The following is a 22,667-nucleotide window of genomic DNA, read 5'->3' as shown; positions in this document are numbered from 1 at the left end:
GTTCAAAACAAGGCCTGTTAATAGGAAAGTTTCAGGTCATTTGGGTTAAAACCAAAGAAATCAAATCTTCCAAATTTAAAAACCAAAGTAGTGTATTCTCCTTTTCTTGTCTTTTCTCTGCATTTTAAAGAAACACCAGTATTTCTCGGAAGGAAAATAGTTCCCCAAACACTTCCAGCACATTTCTACAAAAGCTTGCAGGATGCTTTTCCCCAAAGTATCACCAAAGGAGAGATCCAGAGCCACCTACCCAAATCTGCCAGCAAGTGCTCAGCCCAGGGGCCACCTCCACATGGCCAGTGATGAGCAGGGCAAGGGATGACAATGTGACGCCCTGCGTGGCAGCACGTGCCTGCAGCAGGGCTGCACCAGCCTCATCAGGACCCGGGCTGGCAGACCCACGGTTGGGGGCAATGGGAGGTCCATCTGGCAAACACAGCCCTCAGAGGCAGCCTGGAAAGTGAGATCAGCATATCTGTGGTGGTTTGACCCTGGCTGGATGCCAGGTGCCCACCAAAGCTGCTCTGTCACTCCCCTTCTCTACTGGACAGGGGAGAGAAAATACAATGAAAGGCTTGTGGGTCATGATAAGAACAGGGAGATCACTCAGCAATTATTGTCACAGGCAAAACAGACTTGACTTGGGGAAATTTAGATTAATTTATTACCAAATAAATTAGAAAAACACCTTCCCCCCACCCTTCCCTTTTTCCCAGCCTTAAGTTCTCTATGTCCCCTTTCCAAGCAGTGCAGGGGAGTGGGGAATGGGGGGCTACAGTTCTTCACATGTCATTTCTGATGTTCCTTCCTTCTCATCCTCTTCACCTGTTCCAGCATGGGGCCCCTTCCACAGGTGACAGTTCTTCATGAACTTCTCCAGTGTGAGTCCTTCCCACCGGCTGCAGTTCTTCACAAACTGCTGCAGCGTGGGTCCTCTGTGGGGTCACAGGTCCTGCCAGCAATCCTGCTCCAACATGGGCTTCCCAGGAGTCACAGCCCAGCCTCCTTCAGGCATCTACCTGCTCCAGCGTGGGGTCCTCCACGGGCTACAGGTGGCTATCTGCTCCACCATTAACCTCCATGGGCTGAGGGCACAGCCTGCCTCACCATGGGCTTCACCACGGGCTGCCGGGGAATCTCTGGTCTCATGCCTGGACCACCTTCTCCCCATCCTTCTTCACTGACCTTGGTGTTGCAGAGTTGTTTCTCTCACGTATTCTCACTCCTCTCTCTTCCCAGCACAATTATTTCCTCCCCACCCCCCCCACCCCCAGTATGCTATCAGAGGTGCTACTCTGATAGCATTAAGTTAATCGTTGTTGATTAACTCAATTTTGGCCAGTGGCAGGTCCATCTAGGAGCCAGCTGGCATTAGCTCCATCGGACATGAGGGAAGCTTCTGGCATCTTCTCACAAAAGCCACCTCAGTAGCCCCCCCATTACAACCGTGCCGTGCAAACCCATTACGTTATCTCATGGGCAATGGCCCACTCTACTCTGCACATGCCCTGCGGAGCCCTGTGCAGAGCCAGCAAAGGCATAAATCTTGTTAGACAACCTTAAAGTTCACGGATACATCAGGTGCACTGTTAAACACTTGTCCTGGTGGATAAAGCACACCTTAGCATACGGCTTTGACTCAAGCCAGGGGGTTGCTCATCGCCATTATGATGGACGGCCTGATTTCACCAGCCTACATGAGACTGCACCTGCCGACAGAACTGCACCAATGCAACAGAAATGAAAACCAAACCCCGTTTAAGTCTTCAGACTTTTCACCTGTTTTTGAGTTGGTACTGAAGACAACAAAGCTGCATCGTTGCGAGTGTATCATGGCTGATACAGGCTGTGGCACTAGCCCGTACCCATGATTTTTGAAGCAGCATTTGGGGCACTATGACGCCAGCAGGAATTTTTCCTGGAGCAGAAGGCTCTGAGCACAGCTGCTAAGCTGATGTTGGGCATGGCATTGGTATAAAACAGGTCACAAGAGAAATCTGATGCAATATTACCTTCAAAGAGATTGAAAATTCAAAAAGTTCCCCTAAAAGCTCAACAGAAATGAAATAATTTCTTACATCATTCCTCTTTGAAATATTTTCACTTGGTTTCAAAATGAATTCCAAGAAGTGAAACATATTTTTCACAAAAGAATAAAAGGCCATTCAATTAACATTTATTTCTTTAAAAACCTGGAACTGATGTACAATGCATTGCCATGTCAGCATCTGAAATAAGGTGTTAACTGGTTTACTTTTTTTCTTTTCCAGAGGAACCTTGTTTCTCAACGCAGTCATCCATCCGCCTGACTCCAACCCTGCCCTACTACACTACTTTCTGTTACCTAAGAGTATTATTTGCAGTGATTTATTAAATTGAGCAAAGCCACTGGTTCCATAAATATTTATCAATGTCTTTTAAATATGTACACTTTAAAAATTGTAAAGGTTTTTTTCCATGTTGGGTTTCTGGGTGATTTTTTTTCAGCTGAATGACAGTGAATATTGGTAGCTGGAAGTCCATCTTCCCCATGATTTCCCCAGTATCTAATTCACACTTGACATCTCCTATATCGACAGCTTCCAACTTTTTTTCTTTGTTGCTTGAGGGCTTGTCCAGCACATGAGGTGGGGACCTCATGGATGAGGACCCAGCCTGCAGAGCAGGGGGTGTGATTCTCTACTCCCAGCCTGTGGGAGGCAGCTGCCCCAGGACCACTGGGAGCTGCAATGCTGAAGTCCCCCATGCCAACGGGTGCCCTCGGTCTGTCCTTTACCTGCCACTAAAACACTCCTTTCTCTGAAGCCTGTCTGGCTGAAGTGGGGATCTTATTTTTGTATGCCAGGCTGGTGCTCGCAGCACTCACCTTTGATATGGGGCACTCTGAGTGTGTTTAAGAGTCACTAATTTATGTAAATAGCTGGTGGGACAGGGTGCAGACCCTGCTGAAATGCCAAAGTAAAAAGCCCCGATTTTTGACCTCTGTCCCCTCAGCAGCTGCGGCTGGGCTCTGCCTGATGGCAGCCACGGAGCCTGGCTCTCTCCACAGCCAGGATTGTCACGAGTTGTGTGTTCAGCTTTAGCCCTCTTCCACTCTGCCCCATGAAAGATGAGCTTGAAGATGTGGACATCATGGCAGTGTACAGTGTCCAGTTGAGTATTTACATACTTATTTCTGATTGCTCATTTGCCAAGTGACTTTCTATGAATGGCATTTTTTCATCATAAAAAAGATATTTTTTAAAAAAATGCAGATATTTTCAATTTGCTCTGCTTATTAGCATTTTATCTTATGTCTAGTTGATATTCCCCCACTCAACCCTCTTTATTCCGAGAGAAGGAAACCATGATCTGCCCTGGATCAGGGTGTGTCGTGCATACCCAGACATGCGGGTGTCAGCATCCCCACAAGCTCCTCTTTTGCATGAGCCAGGCCAGGAAAACTGACTGCCCACAAGTTCAAAATTTATTAACCTTTCACACAGTGCAGTAAAACACAGATAAGCAATAAATGTACTTGTCCTTGTTTTCTCTTGTCCATTAAATCGACTTGCTGCTTTTGGGGATTCAAGAAATGGAAATGTAATTAAGAAAGGAAAAATAATTTCTCTCTGGAAGCAGCCATCATGCTAACCACTGCAAAACGTATCTCATAGCATTTTACTAAGCAAATAAATATTGTCTGGTTGGCTCAGCCCGCAGCTCCACAAAGCACTGCTCTGCCCAAGGAGGGCGCTTGCCTTCGCACAGCCGCTATGCACAAAGACCCCTTCTGCTGGCATTATTTTTATTATTATTATTATTATTATTATTATTATTATTATTATTATTATTATTATTATTATTATTATTATTATTATTATTATTATTATTATTATTATTATTTAGAAGTTTCAGCATAATCAGGAATGTCAAACTCACGTTTTCCCCTTCTGGTCCCTGGAATCACAAACATGCCAACCCTAACATTGCCACCAGCCTCCTTCCCGGCACCCAGTTGAGCATGGAAAAGCCGTGGTTGGGCAGGTGACCCCAGACTTCAGCCGTGGGGTACCCACAGCAGCCTCACTGCCTCTGCGCCCCAGGGTCTGTGCAGTCAACAACAGAAATTAAAAACAAATAAAATGCTACAAAAACGTATGGCAGAATAGCAGCACATGATGAATGCCTGATACAAATGTGTACATCTGAATTATCAGTATTGGGCTTCAAATATTAAACCATCAAATGTTTAAGCAACTGGAGACTGCAGTATCTCTAGCTCAGTTAACGTAAGGTTTCCACTTAAAGCATCAAACTGTGAGGCCTGAAATTTCATCCTCCCCCAAATTTCTTAGTACATAGAGTTGTACTTCTTGTGCTCCTGGAGGTAATCGTGAAGCCATGCTACTCATTAATATAGAAAGAGACACCTACGGTGGGAAAAAAAAAACCACATATCTGATGCAATTTCTTAGATGTCTAAGAAGATTTTTAATGACTGAACATTTCAAAAATAGATAGCTCAGCAGCTTTAAATAGGTACATACTGCACTTTTCTGCTATATTTCAAACATTAACACATACCCTCTGCAATGTACTTGGTACACAGCACATTAATATGAAGTGACTTTTTAGGACCATCCACCACCTTCCATCCCACGCTGCAAGTCAGCTGTTTCACCATCTGTGCCTACCCTATATGAAACAATAACCACCCATCTACTTTCTTATTTCCCTTGTCCTCCTGAAAATTCCGCATGTTAGGCAGCAAGCTTTCGTAGCATCGTGGTCAGCCACAAAATCAAGGCAGACCAGAGCAAGGGCTCAGGACAGCCCCAGCGAGTTATGGGACCGGGGTACAGCAACAGGCACCAGCCCAACAACCTCAGAGGTAATTTATCTCTAAATAATAGTACCGTGACAAATACTGATCAGTAGCACTGAAACGACAGCAAACCCAGTAATTCACCAATGCTGGGCTAAACTTTGACTCCAGAAGTGCAAAGGCTTATGTGGAGGTGGCAGGCAGGCAGTGGTCAGGCAGCAGGGCAGGGCAGTGCGTCTGGACAGGTGGCTCGGAGCAGCCAGCGGGCTCAGGGAATCCCAAATTCCCCATGGAATGGTCCTCTTCCACTGCTGAGCTGCAGAAGTGCCATGAGGCTGCGTTTGGCAGCTCTCACATCCCAGCTCTGCTCCCCCCACTGTCCTGATTGCTCAGGGCCCCCGAAATACCCGACAAGGCAAAACCCACCCCACACCGTGGTTGGGGTTAGAAGCTCCCTTTTTGGCAGCATCCTGCCACAGAGCGTGTCTCTGAGCCCCTGCACACAAAGGAAAGAGAGGAAACAGCTCCTTTTAACAAAACTTCAGGCAAAATTTGAGGAGGTCGTTGAGCTTTGTTTTTGCGAAACATTTTTTTAATCATACTTCTTTAGAGGAAATGACTCGTGCAAAAAATATCCTTCTGCCTCACGGAAAAGAATTGCTGGAGCCATTATTTTTGCCCAAAAGGCAGCTGGTGGGTTTGTTTCTGCAAGCGAGCCACGCCACCGAAAGACAAAAGCCTCCCCTTGCTCCCTTGGGTGCATCACTTGCAGGCAATTTCTTCTGCCAGGCTCTTGCCCTCCAGTGCCCTGCCATCTTTGATCACAACCTAACTGGTGCACCACTGGGGTGGAGTTTTTAGTATGTCAACACGTACAGCATCTTATTGAACTTTTATCCTTTACTAGTCTCCCTGAGGTTAGGGAGAGTTTACTGGGTGGCACACAGTTCACAAGTGATTTTCCCTCAGCCCAGCATGAGGGCTTAGCAGTTGACCACTGTCAATGGCAGCATCTGATGAGAACTTGGTGGGAGCAACCCTCCCCTGCCACCTTCAAGGTCAGGCAGTGTCACGTGAAAGCAAGTGGTCACGAGCCCCCTGGCCCCATCCTGCAGAAGCTATGTGCTTGGCAAAGGCTCAGCCAAACCTAAGGGACAAGTCAGTGTTCACGAGTGAAGCCATCTGTCTGGTGAGCCATCCCTTAATGCTGTGTGGCACCGATATTGCCAAGGCTGCTTCCCTCCACGTGCACCTCTGCAACAGCGCCAGCATGTGCACCAGCAACAGCTGGCTTCCTTCCCATTACAGCCCATGACCCCTCAGTGGGTAAAATACAGAAAAAGAAGCATAAAATCTTGGTTTAAAGAAGGTATGGTTGACTTCTTGCTAGTGAGCAGAAGACGGCTTTACACTCACAGAGATACTCACTGTTTTGGTGCAGGAGCCTGACAAAGGGACATGGCAGCTATTACCCCTGGAGCTGCCACTGCTCCTTCTGGGGCAGGACCTGCTGCCCAGGTGCCACCCCCCCTGCATGATGGCACCAAGAGAGGATGAAGCACTTGCTGAGTTCCTGCAGGTGGCTTCACATCTAATTTGGAAATGAAAAATACAGCCTGACAAGCCACCCTTCAGAAATCTCTGACCTTCATCTACGGCATGTCGATAAGCCGTGTTGCCAGCTTTTGGGACTCGGATGCACCCCACGAGTGACTGTTGGGTGGGCCTGTCTGTAACCCAAAGAGACTTCATCACCTCCCAGGGGATTACCTCAACGAACATTTCTGAGTCCCACCTGCTGACGCCAAGGAGGATCAAGTGTCTGCCAGGCTCTCGTGATGTTTGGATAGTAGCAGACGAGTTCAACATGCACCCTTAAGACACCGTGCACCAAAATACCTGTGTTTTTAGCATGAGTCACTTGGGAGAAGATGTTGATGCTGACATTATGAATAGTAACAGTCAGGCAAAGATCACTACAGGTTAAAAATGTACTGCTAAGAACAGGAGTGCAGAATACTTTGCTAACGACATACGACACTGGTTGAATTCACTCTCTTCAGCTATCTCTAATATACTACAGGCAGCAGATTTCCACCAGTGAAACCCTGGTTGCTAACAGCAGCCAGTTTCTCGAGGGAAGTTCCCAGCTTCCTTGCAAAGTCTTAGCTGTGTCACCTCAGGGAAAATCCACGCAGCAGTGTGAAGGGGACCCGCCATTCCCTGGATCACCAGCTGCCCCCTCTCCTCAGGTGAGAGACATTTCCAGATCCTGGAAAAATTCCTGGTGAGATCCTGTTCCTCAGTGTGCTGGGCAGCCTGTCCTGTACGTTCAGTATATGCTGTCATACTGTCTCCTTGCTTTATTTTTCATACAGTTCTGTGTGACATGTGATGTATGATGTGCACTGTGCATCTGCTGAAGAGATAGTATTTCCCCTTACTGTGGAGTAAGTTTCTTCTCCAGCTTTATGTTTTCTCTATTGCTGAATACAAAAAAAAAAAAGAAAAAAATGACAAAAAATGGAAATTTCAATATCCACCATTTTGGGGAATTCCAAATTTGGAAATTTTTCTGGACTACAGCAACCAAGGTCTTGCCGGGTCTTCTCATAAATTGAACAGTGCAAAATCTCAATATCTAGAATAGCTTTTCCCTGATCTCTTGATGTGTGTTTGTCCTTTTTGACCAGGGGTTCAAACATTGCACAGTATCTTCCCCAAAGAAGGTGCCACTGCAGTGCTTTGCGACATTACTTAGTATTCCCTTCACTTCTGAAAATAGCTCCTTAGTGCATCTGCTCATCACATTTCTCTTTCCCACCGCTGCATCACGTTACAGCTCCCTGTGGCTTGGAGATGAACCTGTGCACAGAAGCTTTTCTCCTCCTGTGCCAATCGTAGGAGGACAGGCTCCCAGCTTGTAGCAGAAATTCTTATTTGTCCCCAAAGCACACGATGCTGGTACTCCATACCACCAAATTTTATCTCACTTGTGTACTTCAGGGTCTTTGGTTTCTCTCTGGGCCACCGTCCCAGTCTCCTCTGCACTGGCAATGTTCCCCAGCTCCTTGCCAGTGCCAGACTTCATCAGTGCACCCGTCCTGCGCTGGAGCCGCTGGTTAAACATGGTCCCCAGGACCCATTCTTGGAGGTCGTCACTACCTTGGGCACTACCTGCCAGCCCACGGGCAGCTGCCCTGACCTTCCTTCTCCACTGCCTTCTCCTCTTCCAGTGCTGGGCATCAGGCAGAGGTGTCCTCACCACCTCCAGCAACAGCTGGGTGACACATCACCCACCCCACCACAGCTGGCACAGCTGGGTGACACCCTGGTCCATATTTCAGCCACCTGGGCCCCTGAGGTCCTGCCAGAACTGCTTCCTCTGGCTCCTGCATGGGGCCACACTGGCGGTTGCCCTGAAACCAGCCTGAGCCTGGTCAGAAGTTGAATATAATTTTCTTGTATTGTTTCTAGCTTTCATCAAAGCTCCTGATTAGGAGCACATGGACGCCAGCACCAGACCCACTTAAGTTGGACGTAGCCAATATTAATGCACATACCACATAATTAAAATCCAGTAATGCTATAATCCTTATGGAAAAGTACTGGAGCACACGGAAAGACAAAACTCCTCTAACACACCGTGCTCCATCACTGACTGCTGGGAATTGCTCACGTGCAATGACCAGAAGATGCTTCCTAGCCCAAAGGGGATTTTTGCCCCCATTTTATTTCTCACTTTTCTGGCTTTTCCTTCTCCTCATCCCAGGCCAAGTAAGAAACATCACTGAGTTAGTACCAAGCTTTCACACCCAAGATGTTGCTGCCAAGTTAGCTGTAAGGGCTGGAACAGCACCCCCTTTTTGGGAGCCCAGAAGGACCCACCAGCAGCCCAGCCCTTTCCAGCTGCCACCCCACAGCCCCACATGCAGTCCTGCCACCTGCTACTCGCTGTGCCCAGCACATCACCCGGGGTTGCCTCTGTGGGGATTATCATCTCCCCAGCCAGAGGGATGTTAGGAGAGGGTGCATCTGCTTTATTTATTTCTTTGGAGGCTATTGTGGAGGCAATTAGCTTTTTTTAAAATTAAAGTAGTAAAATAAAAGTAAAGAAAAATCCCCATGGTGCGGGGGAAGGGAAATACAGGCTGGGCAGCAAGAAAGAAGACAGCTCGTGTGCTTTGTGCTTCCTGGCAAGCCCTGGGACTGCTAACTTTATCAGGGTAATATGATTTTAAAGGCTAAAGCCAGCAACAGCAGGCTTCAACATTGCTTATCATGCTGCTCTGGCTCTGTGCTCACCAGCAGCCTCCGCTCTGAGCCACCAGGAGCTGATGGGTGCTGGGAGGCAGATTTTGTCACACACTTGCACACAAATGCTCCTCTGGTACAGTAAGCCACTATTACTATATAAACTCTCTTCTAGTCTTACTGCACAAATGTAAAGCTTGAAGGTCAAAAAAAAAAAAAAAAAGTCCCCAGAAAGCTGGAAATTGGAACGGACAGAAAGCAAGCATACAGCCAGGATCCCATCCTTCAAGTCAGCAGAGCAGGAACTGCCGTGCTTTGCTGCCAGCTCCACAGCCATCGCCCCGTGCGAGCAGTCAGCTGGGAGTCGCGTGCTCTGGCTTTGACAGTGACCCTCACCCCTGCCTTTGTGCGCTCCTGGCTCTGCCGTGCCCCAGCATCTATCTTGAAATCATCTGCGCTCACCAGGGCTCCTCTGTCACAACGACCCCTCCAAGGCAGCTTTTGCAGGACAGGCAGCATGTGATTGCAGCAGGAGACATTAAGTCCTCCCAGCCCAAAAAGCAGAATGGGCTTCAAGCACCCAGCTTGGGTCATCATCAAATCAGCTTAAGCTACCATGAGTTGATGTCCAGAGCTGTTTGCAGCAGCGACAGGATAGTTTTTATTCTAACTCTGAAAGCAGCATGCTTACCAGCTGCCAGTACGCAGTGTCCGCGTGGGAGTAAGGCTTCCTCTGACAGGACCAAGGAGGCTGACACTCCCCAGGGGTTCCCTTCTTCTCTGCCAAGGTGGGGACAGCACAACTGGGGGGTGTGTGGGAGTCACTCTGGCTCATCAGCTGGACACTGTGCTCGTGACTTAGGAGAGGGGAAGGCGTGCACAGCAGCATGCATCTGCAGGGCTTCTGCACAGCTCTGCGCCAGCATGAGGTGGGTTGACGATGGGCCTGCCTTCCCAGGCAAGGTTTCCTCTTGGTCCTTGATCTGCCAAGCCCCACTTGCGTGCTATACAGTCAAAATAAAAAATAAAAGTTCTAGATGCTTGCATTGCTTTCTGCCTCCAGGTTTCCTTTTCAAGGAAGGAATTCCTAAAGGATTACACTGCTGAAAAAGTAGAGATGACTAAAGGCTTTTTTCTGTACCTATCAGCAAAATCACAGCTAGCTGTTAGGAGGGCACCCTGTGTGACATCCTTTTCTACATACATAAAGTAGCTTCTGCAATTTTAGTAATATGTTCTAAACTTTCTCAGTGCAGTAGGAAACCCAAATAAGTTCTGTCCTGCCTGAAAATATATTGCTTAGTTAATGTGTCAGTCATACAAATCTGACTTTGATCAATTATAATCATTTACATATTTTGGAGGACAGCTTGTGACATAGGGGTGTGTAGATACATGCTTGTTAAGTTATGAGAGAATGGAGACACCAACACAGCTGGTATTTTCTAAGAGGAATCCCCAAAGAGCCTTTTTGCAGGTGCAGTTCTGATCTAGGCCAGTGAGCAACAAAGAGGGAAAAGCGAGCATTTTTTTCAGCCATTTCTTCTGTAGGCTGCTGAATAGTAGTTACTTAAGAAAGTAGCGAATATATAATGCAATGTAGAAGGTAATTTTGATAGCTGTCAGATATCAAGATGATGGAAAAAAAGTAGACATTAACATTTTTAAGGTGAAATGGACAACTCAGAGGCAAATAACCTTAGCAAAGGAAAAAGATGCTGCTATACTTTCATCTTTCAATCAGTGCCTTGATACTTTGATTTTATTCCCATAAATTATCTACAAGTATTTTCTCACTTTCATAGGGAAAGTAAGGGGCAAGGAAGTTAGCTGAATAGTCTGTGGTTAAAACACGTTTTGGACAAACTGGTATCAAAGTTCCTCTACTGCTTTTATGTCTGGAGGTATTTAAGATATCTAGACATGGCACTTAGGGACATGGTTTGGTGGTGGACTTGGCAGTGTTAGGTTTACAGTTGAACTTGATGATCTTAAGGGTCTTTTCCAACCTAAATGATTCAAAAAATGTGACAGAAAGTCATCACCACATGCAAAACCATGGTTGGCATGTTCTGAAGCAGGGGAATACACAGCAGGTAGTCCACATCTAATCTGGACTCTAGTGCCCTTGATTTGTGGTATTAAGCATGACATCCCACTTCTGCACCTTACTTTCCCATAAGCAAAATGGAGACAGGAACTCACTGAGCCTCAGCTGAAAATTGTTTCCTCTGCTTTATGCATGGCAATGACTTTGCAGCTGAAGGGACAGCAAACATTCTTCAAGATATTTGACATCAAATCACAAACTTGCAATCTGCTTTCTGAAAAAATTATCTTGAATTTTCAGCTTCCCAGATCATTCGTCAAGCACATTTTCCAGCCTTCTGAAGTTGTCAAAGTATGCAGATAGTCTTATCTCCTTTAACACTGACATTCTCACAGTAAACGGAAGACTATTAGCAAGTCTTATTATCTGGAAGGCATGTGAACAGATGTGGTGGCTGGAAAGGTGACCAAAACACTGACTGGGGGTTAGTGCTGTACCGGCAAAACTACTGAAGAGTTTAATTTCTCTCCAATGAATTACCCTTGTAATTTTCTTGGGAGAAAAACTTTCACACAATTTATTGACTCAGAAGTGCTCTCATGCAAGAGACAGCATGGCCCAGGTTGCCTTCTGGACCTGTTATTCAAAACCCTTTATTACTAGCAACAGACTGAAGATCCTAGTATTTATTTTCCTGGAAAACAAACCATTGACTAGCCCTGTCTACTTAGTTGCTTTGCAATGATACTTGTAGTCACTTGTTTTACACTTCAGCAGCCTGTTAAACTTGACAATCAATCATTTTAAGGTGCAGACAGCCACCATCCTATGACATATATGGATCTGTAGGAAGCATAGCTTGAAGTCTTTCTAATTTTAGCTAGTTTCAGTATACTAGAAGTTTCTAGCATCAATCACCCAAGGAAAATACTTTACACACCAAAGTGTCACAAAAAGCAGCATGCTGTTTTGTGTTTAACTGGAATGCACTGGAATGATTCTGTGTCCACAGTTCTCTGAAGCAAGTGAAACACTGTGTACCAGGCACGCCCTGTTAACCAACTGCAGTTGCTTTCTCCCAGTAAAATATAAATTATATAAAAATGAAGGCAGTATGTTTTCAAATGCATTTAATTCAATAGCTCACATTTTTGTAATACTGATTTTCATTCAGCTGTAGTTAGAAAAGATTTGATTCTTTGCCTAGTTGCACTAAATTACTGCAGAAAGTATTAAGCTTATGTAAGTAGAATTAACGTTACGGCTAAAATCACCGAGCAGCAGTCAGCTTTCAGTTTATTCTTTGCATACTCACAACCTCCTTTTTGTCTGGCAGAAAAGATGATCAGAACACGCCAAAGAACATTACCCCAAGGAAGGCACCAAAGAGCTGTGCTGTGAGTACGACCATCCGCTACCTTGTTTGCTCTTTCACTACACACTGAGCGTAACCTCAGCCACCAGCTGAAGACCAGGGCAGTGCGCCACTCCTGTATGGGAGGCTTAGCATTCCTCACATTCCCTGACAGGCTTTCCAGATTATACCCTCTTGAGAAGATGGTTGCCATATTTCTGCCTTAACAAGTAATACCTGAATATGCAAAGAGTCGTGGTTTTGTTCCAAGCTCAAAGCCTGTGGCCCTGCCTGACGTACTGGGTATGCTCAGGCTCTTACTTCTGCACATCAGTGGGGGGAAGAATGAAGGCCATGGTGCATCAGCTGTGTGAAGCTCAGGCAGCCCAGGATATGTCAAGGCTGCCGCGAACACACTGGCTGTTGCACAACATGTGCTCACTGCGTTGGATTTACCGCATTTCCAGAGTGATTAACAGTTCTGTTTTCTTTTCGTCTACCATACTTCCCAAAGTCCAGCCTTTTGCTCAAAACTGCTGCAGCAATGACTGCCACCCCAGTTCAGCTGCCAGCAAGATGGGGAACGTCTTCCCCAAGAAGAGTAATCACACACAGGTACGTAAGAAATGGTCCTATCACTGGCTGACCTAACCTAGTACTCAGTCTTTGACAGTGGCAGTGGGCAATGATATTTAGGGACAGCAAGTCCTCTGTATTGAATTTCTTCTGCCCCCAGCATCCGCAATTCATTGGATCAGGGATATTGGTGGACACATCCCGGGCTGTAGCATCCTTACAAGCCTTCTGTTCCTGACACTGCCCAATACCTTCTTGGGCCTGTTGACATGGTCAGTCTCCATAACATCCTGTGACAACAAACCCCAGGAAGTTCCTGGGCCACCTTATAAAAAAGTACTCTCTTTCATCTCTTTTAAGCCGTTCTACTAATTTCATTGTGTATGGTAACTGTGTATACCAATTTTCATTATAGTATCGCAAGATTTCTTGCCTTAACAGTTTTGCATTTATCTTATTCACTGCCTTTATGAGTTTTGTAAATGCCTTGGCTTCCTCTCCGAATTGAAGAGTCTTTTCAGTCTCCTCATGGAGCAGCTGTTTCATCCTCTCTAATTGTTGGTTTCTTTGCATCTCTTCTTACACCACTACATCTTCCCTAAGATGCAGAGACCAGACTGCTCAAAGTGCCCAAGATGTCAGCTCAGCAAGGCTTTATATGGCAGCAGAGTCATGCTGTCCTCTTGACAGTGCCCAGCATTTTCCAGGATCTTGGCTACTGCTGCATGTTGAGCTGATGATTTTGGCGAGCTTTAAGTGAGGACTCCAAGGTCCTTCCCTCAGCTGGAACTGACAGCTCCGAGCCCAGCATCACCTACAAGTGTAAAAGCAGTGCAGACAGGGAGCACTGCTTCCCCATCCATGCCCTCCCAACAGCTGCAATTTCAGGTTATCCTGAACAAAAAAATGTACCCACTCGGGACATTCAGGAAACCCTCACAAATTTTTCATCCACTTTATTTGTTCAGTCATTGTTCAAGCAGTCACAGTATAGGAGATCGCAGCTTGAAAAGCCAGCCTCTTCTTGATCAATTAAACATAAACGTGTGCTTCCTTTGGAGATTGTTTTGTCTATGAAGCTATGGACTACTTTGGCAATAAGCATTTCTCATCCCCTCCCTTCCTCTATAAGCAGATTTTAGAAATCCCATAAAAAGTAATCATACAAGGGACTGAAATCCAAGCTCCTTCCTCATCAGTGAACTTCTAACCAAGAGTTACAGCCTGAACATGGATTAATTTTCTCTGCCTCTCTGGCCCAGCAAACATGAATGTATCCATGAAGGTTGACGAGGCTTCAGCAGGAGGGACTGGAACATGCCTTTCCTTCAGTGAAGACTGTATCCTTGTGTTTGGGGTCTTACACACACCAGAAACTTCAGGAGAAACATAAGGCAAGGTGAAGGATTTTGCATAACCTACAACCGTAATGATGGAGAAAAGATTTACAGATCTTAGCACAGCTTGCTAGGATTAAATTAATGGTTTTGCAGACAAAGAACAGGTAGGACAGAAAAATGCATTTATTTAAACTGCTGTACAATGGAAATCCCAATCCTTTTCAAAAGCCAGCTGAGGGGGAAGTGATTCACACAGTTTGTATACAGGAAGCTTCTTTGAAGTTTTCAGTGCTGAAATTCTTTTTCTCTGTATAAGGAATAAGTCACTTGTGTGAGTGCAGTTATCTGCCGAGTGGCAGCAATGTGTTTGGCAGTGTATAAACATGGAGAAATACATGGTTCCTGCCCCAAGGAGCTTACAAGCTGAAACATGACATGGACAATATTATCGCAACATATCAACTGAAATATCATCAGTCAAAATAAGAAGACTCATTTTAACAAGCAATCAGAATACCAAATATATATATATATATATATAAAGGCCACAGGTAGGGCAGGGTGGTGTCTTTGTTCTGTTATGTATTTATGTGTTCATAAGTCTACAGGCATGAAAGGCAGTGATGTTTGCTCAAGAGAGTGATTTTATTTTATTTGGCGGTGCTGCTCCAGCTTGTGCTTCCTGAACAAAAATAAGGAAAATTAGATTAGTGTTTAGCACTCCCTCTGTGATCTGAACACTGGACAACGCTGGGATGAATCAATTCCCATGCAACAGGAACATGCACGAGGAACCCAGATTTGGGAGAGGTAGTATGAACAAAATGATGCATTGTCTGTCCTGTTGAGGTACTGGGTCTCCACATCAGCATATGGCTGGTTAAACCTGTAGCAACTACCTCAGAGACAGACTTAGCTTGGAATCTTGCTAGTTCTAGAAAGAGTATCACATTCTGTGTCTGCAACTGGGAGGCAGTCCCACCATGCAAGGGAAAATCTGCTGGAAATCCCAACTTTCCTGTAGTTAACATTTTTCCCTAGTAAGTGATTGTCTGATCTTTATTTCTGTGAAGAGGAGAAGTGACAGTAGTAGGAAGAAGAAAACCTGAAAATTAAATTTGAAACCATATGCTGGCAAAACCTGAGCAATGATGAATGCTTGTACATTTATACAGGTAAAAATTCTGCCTGCCAGATGCTTCTTGTTTTGGGGTTTTAAAGTCACATTTGGCCCAGTTTCTAAGGCAATCAGAACAGTTTTATAGTGTGTCATATTTCTGGTCAGGCTCCTCTCCCTTCCCCAGTAATTTTTTTTTTTTTTTAACATTTCAACTCAATTTGAGAGAGGGCTTCATTTGAGACATGAAGCTCCTAAAAGTTTCAGTGGAATCAGTAGCTGAGTAAGAGGCGAGTGGGATGAATTACTATCCCAAATGAAAGAGAAGCTGCAATGAGTTTAACAGTTAAATGTACTTTTGGCCCATCAGTTGGGCACTTTGTGCATGTATACTGACCACCCAAGCAGTGCACACCTAGCATGCTGCTCTTGGTAGGGCTTATACTTCGGGGACACAGCAGAGAGCTAGGGGATACCACAGGAAGATGCTTAAGAATATGCCCAAAGTGGACATCAGAAGCCTGGCAGGGAGGTGAAGGTTGTAAAACCAGTGGGGAATGGATTGAAGGGCCTGCAGAATGTGATGGATATTAGGGATCACAGAGACAGCTGTGTGGGAAAGTCAGATTCACTTGTGCCAAAGAAATGGGGAAAACTAACAGACTCATTAAGAGCAATCGTTTTGACTAACCATTATGTGTCAAATGCATAATGTTTTGGTACATTTTTTCCATTCTTGTAATTGAATATAACAGTAATATGTACAAAATTTTCAGGTTTATGTTACTCTAAGAACATTTAGAAACTGTGCTGGATATCTCAATATTTACCTGAACGCCTGTTCAAGAAAGAATGTGTCATAGCGAAGCATACTAAGACTCTTCTTGCTCCTCTACCTCTTCCTTTTCTTCTCCCTCTTCCTGCTTTTCTTCTTCTTCCTTTTTTGTAGAAAATAGTTGTAGTTATCATGCAGGAATTGAAGGAAAAATAACTAGTCTTGAAATGCAGAGCTCTGCTTTTGCAACTGTTCTATTTCTAGTAAATGCAATATTATTTGAGCTTAAAAAATAGAACAAAGAAGTAACGTATAGAGTTTTTCACTTTAACGTGCCAGGGCTCTAGCTTTGTGGAGTTAATAGGCAAGTGCTGGAATATAAGAACCCTCTTCTTAGAGATGTTAGACCACAGTATAGGGTTAAGCTGTAAACAGATGTTCAAGATCAAAATGAGAATATGAAATATATGTAAATATGACAAAATGTTCAGTATTTTTATTTATATATTTATATTTATATTTCTTGGAACAGTAAACAAGCCAAGATTTATGGCACAGGAACTAGACTTGTTTCTGTTTCAAAAGTTCTTTTTTCTCTCTTTTATATAGGAGAAATGGCACAATTTAAAGGCAATAGCCCTTTGCTTCAGTTAGCCAAATTAATGGCTATCTGAAAGCTAGCATTTATGTGACACAGACAAAATACAATAAATACAGATCATTAAGAGACAGTAAACGAGGTTTTAAAATGTAGTCTTGCTCTGAAAAACAACTGAAAATTGCACTACAGGCTTCTCTGCTCCTTCTTTTCCAGCAAACTCTTGTTCAAAGGCACTCCTGTGTGTACAAACAAGCTTTATCTCAAATTTTATACTATCACATACTACCTAGACTACAAAAATTATAGAAAATCCTTCCTTTCAACCAATCAAAGAATACATAATTATTTTTCAGTCAGGACTGCAGGTAGTAGGTCTACAGGCAGGCCTTAGGTTTTCCTCTCAGACACATAATGTCTGTGTGAGTCACATCTTAGTCACTGAAGTAAAATCCCATTTAAACATGCTTAGGAATGGATCTGTTGTAAGCAGATTCCTGGTTTGAATGGTTGTTTTGCAGGGAAAACCATTGCACTAAGGGATCATCCCTGCAAAACCAGAAATGTAATACCACCATCTGCACAGGTCAGCTGGATTAGAAGTTTTCAAGCCAAAGCAATATTGCCTCTTTCAGCATCTTACCCAGGAAAGGTGCCTTTCATTAGCACTCTTTGAAACAGGGCCAGGCAAGCCCACAGACAAGCAACATCTTTTGGATATTAACAACCTCAGTTCAAAATTCAAGTCAATTACCTTTTACAGAAAAAAAAAAAAAGGGTATTTTTATTGCTTGAAGCATTAGCTAGTGGTGCCAGGGTGCATTAACCAACCTTAAAGACCCTTGCCAGCCTCACCAGGAGCCCCCATGCTTTGCCCATGGTCCCAGGACCTCCGTTTCAGCTTCCAGGTCCACAATGCATAACTCTTTACAGTGGGCATGTGTTTATGTACACATGTATATATGCATGTATTGCAGTTTGGAAGTCGGAAGATGTGAATGTGTCCTCTTATTAATTGCAGGTTTGTAGTGGAAAATAGCCTAAAGTAATCATTAGTTTTACTGGGAACGCTGAAGAAATGCCTGCAATGCTGGGCAAAGCCGAAAAGTGCATAAGGATTTGCACCTGGGTCTTACAAAATCTGGCAAGGAAAATACTTCCTTTATAGGCAGAATGGCCTAAATTTTCAGAATGCCTCTTTCACACTCACAACACTGAAAATGTAACCAGCATGGTGTCAGTTTGAGATTGTCAAAAGGTATAGTTGTCTTGTGAGTCCTTGGCAAACTTTACTAAAGAATCTGTGAAAGAGAATTTCTCTTCCATTGAGTTTTTAATGATTAAAGGCCTATCTTTGTTCCTAAAAAATAAGACTATGGTACAACCAACAAGTATACGTAGCAGAATATAATACTAGTATATTTAGTTTCATGGATAATAATTTACTAACTTCTGAGTGAAGCAATGAGACTGAAGAGAAATTAAAAGCACACAAACAAAAGATGGAAGCAAAACATTCAAATATACTATACCCCTGTGGCTGCATGTTCTTCCTTGCTTTCCTACATAAAAGGTACAAAAGAAAATGTTTAAAAGATAGATCAAGGAAAGAATACTAGAGGTCATACAGGCAAAATACAGCAGAAATTAAACATTGAATTTATGAAAATAGTGTGGAATTCAGTGGATTTATTTTCAGATAATGTCCTCCACATTAACTCACAAAGCACATTTAAGCTTTACTTTGAAAAAGAGCTATAAAAGCATTAAATACAGCTCCCTTTCAGTTATTTCAAATCAAATCTGCCTCATTGACAAGTAAAGCATTAGAGCTGGGTTTTTGTTTGCTTTTTCAGGTAGATTTGGGGTTTTTTGGTAATTAGCTGGTCTACGAAATGAAAGATAAATCAGAATTATACAGAGTTATATCTATGCTATATATCATCACTCAGAATCTGGCTTGCAATTCTGTTAACTGTTGTAGGCTGGAACAGATGCCTTGGCTCAACAGTACTGGGGAATAAGAAATAATACAAGCTGGTTTTAAACTGTAGATTGAGCAAAAGTGATGAAGAAAGAGAGATAAAAGCAAAAAAATATAAATGTACAGTGAATAGAATTTAATGCTAGATACCAAGCTGGTTATTGGAGAGAAGAGCTAATCTTACACAAAATCCCAAGGAAAAAGGGCAATTGGGATAGTACTATGCAAAAGGCATGAGTAGTTGATAAAGTTTGCATAGAATGAGTTGAGATAAGGAAGGGAGCTGCAGTGCCAGGATTTATATATGGTCTGGGGAATTGCTGAAACAGGATACAGACTTGCATTATGATATGATTTTTGAACATGTTTCTAAAATAATTCTGCCCTGAAGCAAGCCTAATCTGTACTGCAAACTGATTTAACTGGGACACCACTTAAAACATATTCTAACGTGCAAGCTAAAATCTGAAGGAAACATTATTACCATCACATCTACTGACCAGCAGAGCCCTTGCCATGCCATGTGCATAGGAGGTCACAGTCTTTTCCTCAAAAAAACTCAAAAACAAATGGGCAGGCAAAGCACGAAAAAGGGACAATATATCCAAACAAAATGGTTCCTCCATCTTCTCCATCAGAGGATGTGGATTAGGAAGTAAAAAAAAAAGATTAAGAAGAAGTAAAGGATAAGCTTGATGAAGTGATTAGGAAAGGAAAGTATGCAACAGGTTTAAGGTGAAAAAAATAAATCCTAAAGAAATCCTAGGGCAGTTGTTCCTTGGTGACCCAGGCTGAAAGCCGTTCCTGTTACTTACTACTCGATCTGTGTGAATGAGGGGCTGGAGCTGCTGAAGCCTAGGCGATCTAATGTGAGGTGTGTGAAGAAGAACCTGTCACACTGTGCATTTATCCCTGCCACTTACAGAAGACTGTTTCTGACTTAAGAGTTTTGGTTTTTTAGAGGGTTTGCATCTCTCACTGGTTTCTCAGGGTCATACCAGCCTGAGACAAAAAGCCATTTTCTGGACTCCTGCCATCTCCCAGCAAGTGCAGCAGAAGCAGTAGGGGAAGGCTGCAGCCGCCACACAGACCCACACTGATCATCAGATGCCATTCCTGCATTGGAGGAGCCTTCTGAAATCTGGGACCCTCCATGCAGCTCCACAGCTGAGACAGTCACAATTTGTTTTGTTATCTATCTTATGCTCATCAGCAAAGACTGAGATACCTTTACCTCACTAACACTCTTCCAGAATTTTTCCATAGCACTGGCATTTCTCCTGCAAAGTCACTGGAGAAAAGCCAGCCGAGTTATACCCTGCATGAGAGAGTCAGTTTTAAGCTGGTTTGAAACTGAGTGCTACATAAGGCCAAAATGCCACTACTAGTTTCCTACTGGTATATTAATTCAGAAGCAGAACATACAACTGCAGTGTTTAAATTACGGCATTTTTATTTGAGGGTTTGTCAAAAGAGTAAGTTGAGTCTCCAAAAGGGACCTGCCTAGTGTTCTAAAGATGCAGCTGTCCAGCTGCAAAACAGAGCAGGCCACTGAGGGAAAGATCACCCTTTCAGAACTCAGTATACAGAGACCAGCTTTTAATAAGCTGGAAGAAAAAAAGACATGGGTGGGGAAAGCACACAGAAAACATCTATTCAGTGTGGTCAAGCAGTCAAACAAGATGAGCTGGGCGCAGAATGACAGGAAGAGTGGGAAATACTGAAAATGCTGTGTTGATACTACACATATCCTTCAGGACCTAACATCCAATGGAGGTACTCCAATGACAATCTGACAGTCTAAATCTATTTAACTTCATAAAAATCTAGCCAGGTAAGGAAATGTTATTCTAGTCTTCTTTTATAAAGGTAAAATGAGATACAGAGACAAAAGGTAGAATTCATCTCACTGTAGCAGCCTCAAAGGACACTTGTCCTCTCTGTGCTGTTTGTAGTGAATGAGAATACCAGAATTTCTACAGAATGATTTATGCTATCCCAACAGAAGTGATAATTGGGATGAACTGTGGCAAGGCAGACAGATGCCACATCACTGACATGATTTGTCCTAGGTGACATGGAAAGTAGGTGGTAGAATAGGGTGGAAAGTGTTTTTTGTGTACCCCTGGCACAAGCCCCTGGTACCTTGCTGCCTGTAGTGGTGAGTATCCTTTCTACAAATTAGTGAGATGGGAACAGAAGCAGTGCTTTCCGCCCCTCCCCCCCCCCCCCCCCCCCCCGGAGCTAATATATACCTGGCATGATGAAAGTGGGTATCAGTTAGACAATTTCAGGAAGACTTTTCGTCCTCCTTATGTAAGACCATATAAGAACATTTCAGCACTGCCAAGACCATGCAAGTGAAAGCAGAGGATTTGTAAGACTAACCATATTTTATGCCCTCATAGCCACAGAAAGATCTGTTCAAACACACTGTCTTGCCTGGTGCTCTCTCCTCTGCCACTCCCCTCCCTGTAAAACTGAAGGAGAATATATTTTCCACCTACAGCTCCAATCCATTCTGTGAGAAACAGAGCAAGGTTCTTGTTGTATAGGAGTGGTACTGCATTATGTCATTATGAAACCTCTTATACACAGCTGCTTGACAGATTGGCAGACATGTTCCAGCATTCTGTTCTCATTTGAAAAAACATTAGAGTAGACTGTCAGCCAGAATGGCAAGTAATCTAATCCTGCCAGGGGATGCACTGCAGTTTTATGCTGGGCTTCTCTTAAGAGCTGAGGAAAAAGGTATTTGACGGCACTTGCAAGGTGGCTGAAATTCAGAGAAACATGAAAACTGCTTGGATATAATTTAAGGAGAAATTTCAGTGCCCACTGAGGACTGTTGCTCTTCATCACCATTTTGAAATTTTAAATGAGACTTCCCAGTGCCTGAGACTTTCATGAGGCTGTGTAAAGGGTGCTTTTCCAGCCTAATGATGACTGGCTCAGTCATTGTTAAAAAGGGTAATCAGGAAAGGCTTACAGTGAGGAGTAGCTAGATGGAAGAAAAAAAAAAAAAACCAACCACATTTGTTTTGGTCTTTAGTGAAAGAGAAGATGCATTTGTGACAGATATCCCACTAGGACCATCTGATCTCCAAACCAAAAAAAAAACCCCTGACAATTTTAAGTGCTTGATCCAGGTCTGCCTCCCTGGGAAGAGAGTCACCTGACACTGCAACATCAAAATAAACCCATCCGTAAATGCCAAACTCCCAGAGCAGCAAGAGAAATAAAGCATCTGGATCCCTGATTTGCAGACACCAGATGCATTTCTGCTTAGTCTCTACTAGGTCTAGAACCTGGCCGGTAACATAAGCACCCCAATGAGGAAGGCACCTGCACACAACAGAATAGTCCCTCTTTGCAGGATCCATCTACCTTTCCACCATAAGTACTTTCTGATGCTAGCTAACTGCAGGATATTATATTAGGGAGTTGAAGGAACTCAGAATGCTTCTTCCAGGAATCTTTACTACTGCAGTTTGAGATCCGCCCATGTGACTAATATCAGACCTTCATGCAGGCAGAAAGGATAACAACGGTCTCCATTTCTGCACTACCCAGAGGCTGCTGCCTAGAGAAACTGTCTTCTTTGGCCTGGAGAAGACACTGTCAGATTTGGCTTGCTGCTACAGCAGTCAATGCTGGTACATGACACAGACTTTAACAACTAGATTTACGAGCACTGCAGATGCTGGCCATTGATAGCAGCAAATTTTTCCACACAGATAGGACTCAGATGCCTACTCCTAAATTATTCTACATAACTAGAGTCTGGTTGCAAATAAGCATTCAAAAAAAAA

At 43.8% G+C, this 22,667-nt stretch overlaps 1 protein-coding gene across 1 annotated transcript in view; it reads right to left on the bottom strand.

The window, feature by feature from the left end:
• Window positions 1–14,468: 14,468 nt before the first annotated feature.
• Window positions 14,469–22,667, bottom strand: part of LOC121084033 (SH3 domain-binding glutamic acid-rich-like protein) — a 28,697-nt gene continuing 20,498 nt past the window's right edge. The window contains 3 exon segments of the mRNA XM_040585097.1: window positions 14,469–15,063; window positions 16,329–16,436; window positions 18,404–18,433. Of these exon segments, the coding sequence (XP_040441031.1) occupies window positions 16,371–16,436; window positions 18,404–18,433 (96 nt within the window). The 3' untranslated portion in view covers window positions 14,469–15,063; window positions 16,329–16,370.

This window comes from Falco naumanni, chromosome 2 (genome assembly GCF_017639655.2).
Source record: "Falco naumanni isolate bFalNau1 chromosome 2, bFalNau1.pat, whole genome shotgun sequence".
NCBI lineage: Eukaryota > Metazoa > Chordata > Aves > Falconiformes > Falconidae > Falco > Falco naumanni.
Note: the sequence above shows the minus strand (reverse complement) of the source record. Positions and strands in the feature narration are given on the sequence as shown.